The sequence below is a fragment of the Poecilia formosa genome, unplaced genomic scaffold, assembly GCF_000485575.1.
Source record: "Poecilia formosa unplaced genomic scaffold, Poecilia_formosa-5.1.2 Scaffold249, whole genome shotgun sequence".
In the NCBI taxonomy this organism is placed as follows: Eukaryota; Metazoa; Chordata; class Actinopteri; order Cyprinodontiformes; family Poeciliidae; genus Poecilia; species Poecilia formosa.
Genome location: NW_006800188.1, coordinates 127,229 through 129,965, shown reverse-complemented (window position 1 = coordinate 129,965; position 2,737 = coordinate 127,229). Strand labels below are relative to the sequence as shown.

General features: G+C 49.8%; 1 protein-coding gene across 1 annotated transcript in view; it reads right to left on the bottom strand.

The window, feature by feature from the left end:
* fezf2 (FEZ family zinc finger 2) overlaps positions 1 to 1,465 on the bottom strand; it is a 4,061-nt gene extending 2,596 nt beyond the window's left edge. The window contains exons 1-2 of the mRNA XM_007569858.2: positions 357 to 1,465; positions 1 to 209 (exon numbers count right to left, since the gene is read on the bottom strand). The exon at positions 1 to 209 is cut by the window's left edge and continues 8 nt beyond it. Coding sequence (XP_007569920.1) covers positions 1 to 209; positions 357 to 1,118 — 971 coding nt within the window. The 5' untranslated portion in view covers positions 1,119 to 1,465. The remainder of the gene's footprint in view (positions 210 to 356) is intronic.
* Positions 1,466 to 2,737: the final 1,272 nt, after the last annotated feature.

The window sequence follows — 2,737 nt, the reverse complement described above, 5'->3', positions numbered from 1 at the left end:
TGTGTGTGTGTTTGTATGTGTGTGTGTGTGTGTGTGTGTGTGAGGGAGCCAGGCCGGCTGCAGGTGTGTCTCACCTGAGTGTGGATGATCTTGTGCCTGCAGAGCGTGCTGGCCTGTCGGAAGCCTTTGCCGCACACTTTGCACACAAACGGCCGGGCTCCGGTGTGCACCGGCATGTGTCTGGTCAGGTTATAATGCGCGTTAAAAACCTACGAGAGAAAAACACACACACACACACACACACACACACGCACACACACACACACACACACACACGATCCTGTTAACATGTGTGTTCTAGTCACACTCTCTCTGGTTTGTCTTGGAGCGGACAGCTGTCGTTCCTTAAAGTTTACCTTCCCACAAACTTCACACGTGAAGTTTTTGTGCTTGCCGTCCGAGTTGCAGCCGCCGGAGCTGAGCTTGCTGTGAGTCTTGACGCCGTTCTTCTCGCCAATCAGAGCGTGGTTCTCCTTCACTATCTGGTCCAGCTGGCCCGGCAGATGCTCCTTGTGTGGGTACTGGGGAGTGGGGAGCTTCTCGGAGCCAGCGCCGGCTAGCTTGGCGTTCTCCAGCAGCAAGAGTCTGTGGTGCGCCGACAGGGACGCCTGGGCCTGGGGGGTCGAAAGCCAGTGTCCGGCCAGGAGCTCTGACTGCTGGTACGCAGAGTCCAGGTAATTCAGGTAGTAAAGCGAGCCCACGCTGGGCACGGCCACGGCTTGGTGGATGACCTGCGGCTTCACCACCCTGCTGCCGGTGGTCGGCACCGGTTGCTTCAACGTGGAGTCCGCTCTGGCGCACACGCCGCAGTTCCCTTTGCACGGCGCGGCCGTCGATCCGCAGAACGTTCCCCTGAGGCTGGCTCTCCAGAGCTCCGAGTAGTTCATCAGCGCCTTGGCCTGCAGGTCGTAGCTGAACGGCTGCAGCGGGATCATGCAGGGGATGGGGGAGCAGAGGCCGAGCAACTTCTTCCCCTCCGAGCGCTCCTCCGCGCCGCTCCTCGGCTCCGAGCTCTTGGACATGATCCGGTCGATAGAGAAGGCCAGGCTCTTCGGAGCCCCGGAGGGCCCGGTCCTACCGCAGGACATCACCGTCTCCAGAGAGGCAGAACTTGCCATTAAAAAAAAAAAAAAGTAAAAGAAAAAAAAGAAAAATTCTTGCTGTTCGCAGCAGAACTTGTTGGAAAGTCCGAGCGTTCCTATTTTGTCACTCCTCTGAGTTCCCAGCAGCAGAAGCGGATACAGGAACCATCAGTTTGATGCGCACCTTGCTGTCAGAGTGTCATCCTCCCCCCCCAACGCCTTCCCCAAAACCTCCATGCACACAGCGGCGTCCAGGGGTGATTGGTTAATCCTCATTAACTTTTGCGCGGAAAATTAACGGGACATTTTCGAGTCAAGAACCAAAAAATAATAAGAATAAGAATAAGAAGAAGAAGAAGAAGAAGAAGAAGAAGAAGAAGAAGAAGAAGAAGAAGAAGAAGAAGAAGAAGAAGAAGAAGAAGAAACAGAGGGAGGACAACAGAATCAGAAGAAGAAGAAAAAAATGTGGGAGCTCCAGGAGGATGCAGGAGCGCGGAGTTAAGTGTGAGTTAGAGGTTACCTCTTTAATGCTCAGATGACTGGAGAGCAGCACGCTGGCAGCGCCCGCCCCCTCCTCAGCGCGGATCCTGACATCAGCGGGCAGCAGCGCAGCGCAGCCTCCACCGGGCGACCAGGAAACGCCCTCATCAACCTGCGCGCCATCAAATCAGGAAAGTTGAGGGGCTGGAGCCTATAGACACAAACGACTCTCTTTCTTTCTTTTCTCTTTTCTTTTTCATTTTTTTTGTCTCTTACCTGAGGAGGAAAATGTGTAAACACGTTCTGACTACGCTCATTAAACAACAGGAAAGGAGCTGCTTTCATTTGGTTAACAACAGAGTAATCTCTGTTTTTGTGCTTCAGTTTGGGATTTTTTTTCAAGAGAAAGTTGCTAATCCTCTGAGATGGGATCCCCCCCCCCCTCTTTCTCTCTCTCTCATCCTCACTTAAACAAGCCGAGTTTTACACTTTGGACCTCCAATTTCCACCTGTTTAAAGCGCGCAGACGCCCCTTTGGGTCCTATACGCTGTTCCTCCACTCGATTGTAAGGAAGCAATTTTCCAGCGCGATTCACAGAGAAAGAGACGGAAAAAGAAAGAGAGAAAGAAAAAAAAACAGAAGCTCATTTACTTTCCGCAACTAAAGCACTGCGTGAACGTGTTTTCTTTTTTCTTTCTTTCTTTTTTTTGTCGTTGAAATAGAAGAGAGGGATTAAAGAGGGAGAGAGGAGGAAAAAAAAAACTCAAGTTAGTGAGATGTAAAAAGAGAAAATAGTAAGAGGGTATTTTTCCCCTCTCTCTCTCTCGCTTTCTCTACATTGTTTAGAAGGAATTTGTTGGAATCCACTTCGTTGACGGAACAGCCTCGAGCTTGTAGGCCTTTTTTTTTTATACCTGAGGGCGTCTGAGTCTGAGAGACAGGAGAGGTTACGACCCCCCGACACAGAGGGACAATGCATATGCAAAGCACATGTGGAAAACATCTTAAGTAAAGAGATCCCTTTTTTTTCTCAGTTCCTAAACATTTGTGGTAAAAAAAAAAAATACAGCTGGTGAAGCAAGTTAAACAAGCACAAAATTAGAAAGGATAACACTGTGACAAAAATATCATGTTTTATTCAATCAAAAACAAACCAAAATGTAGAAACATTTGG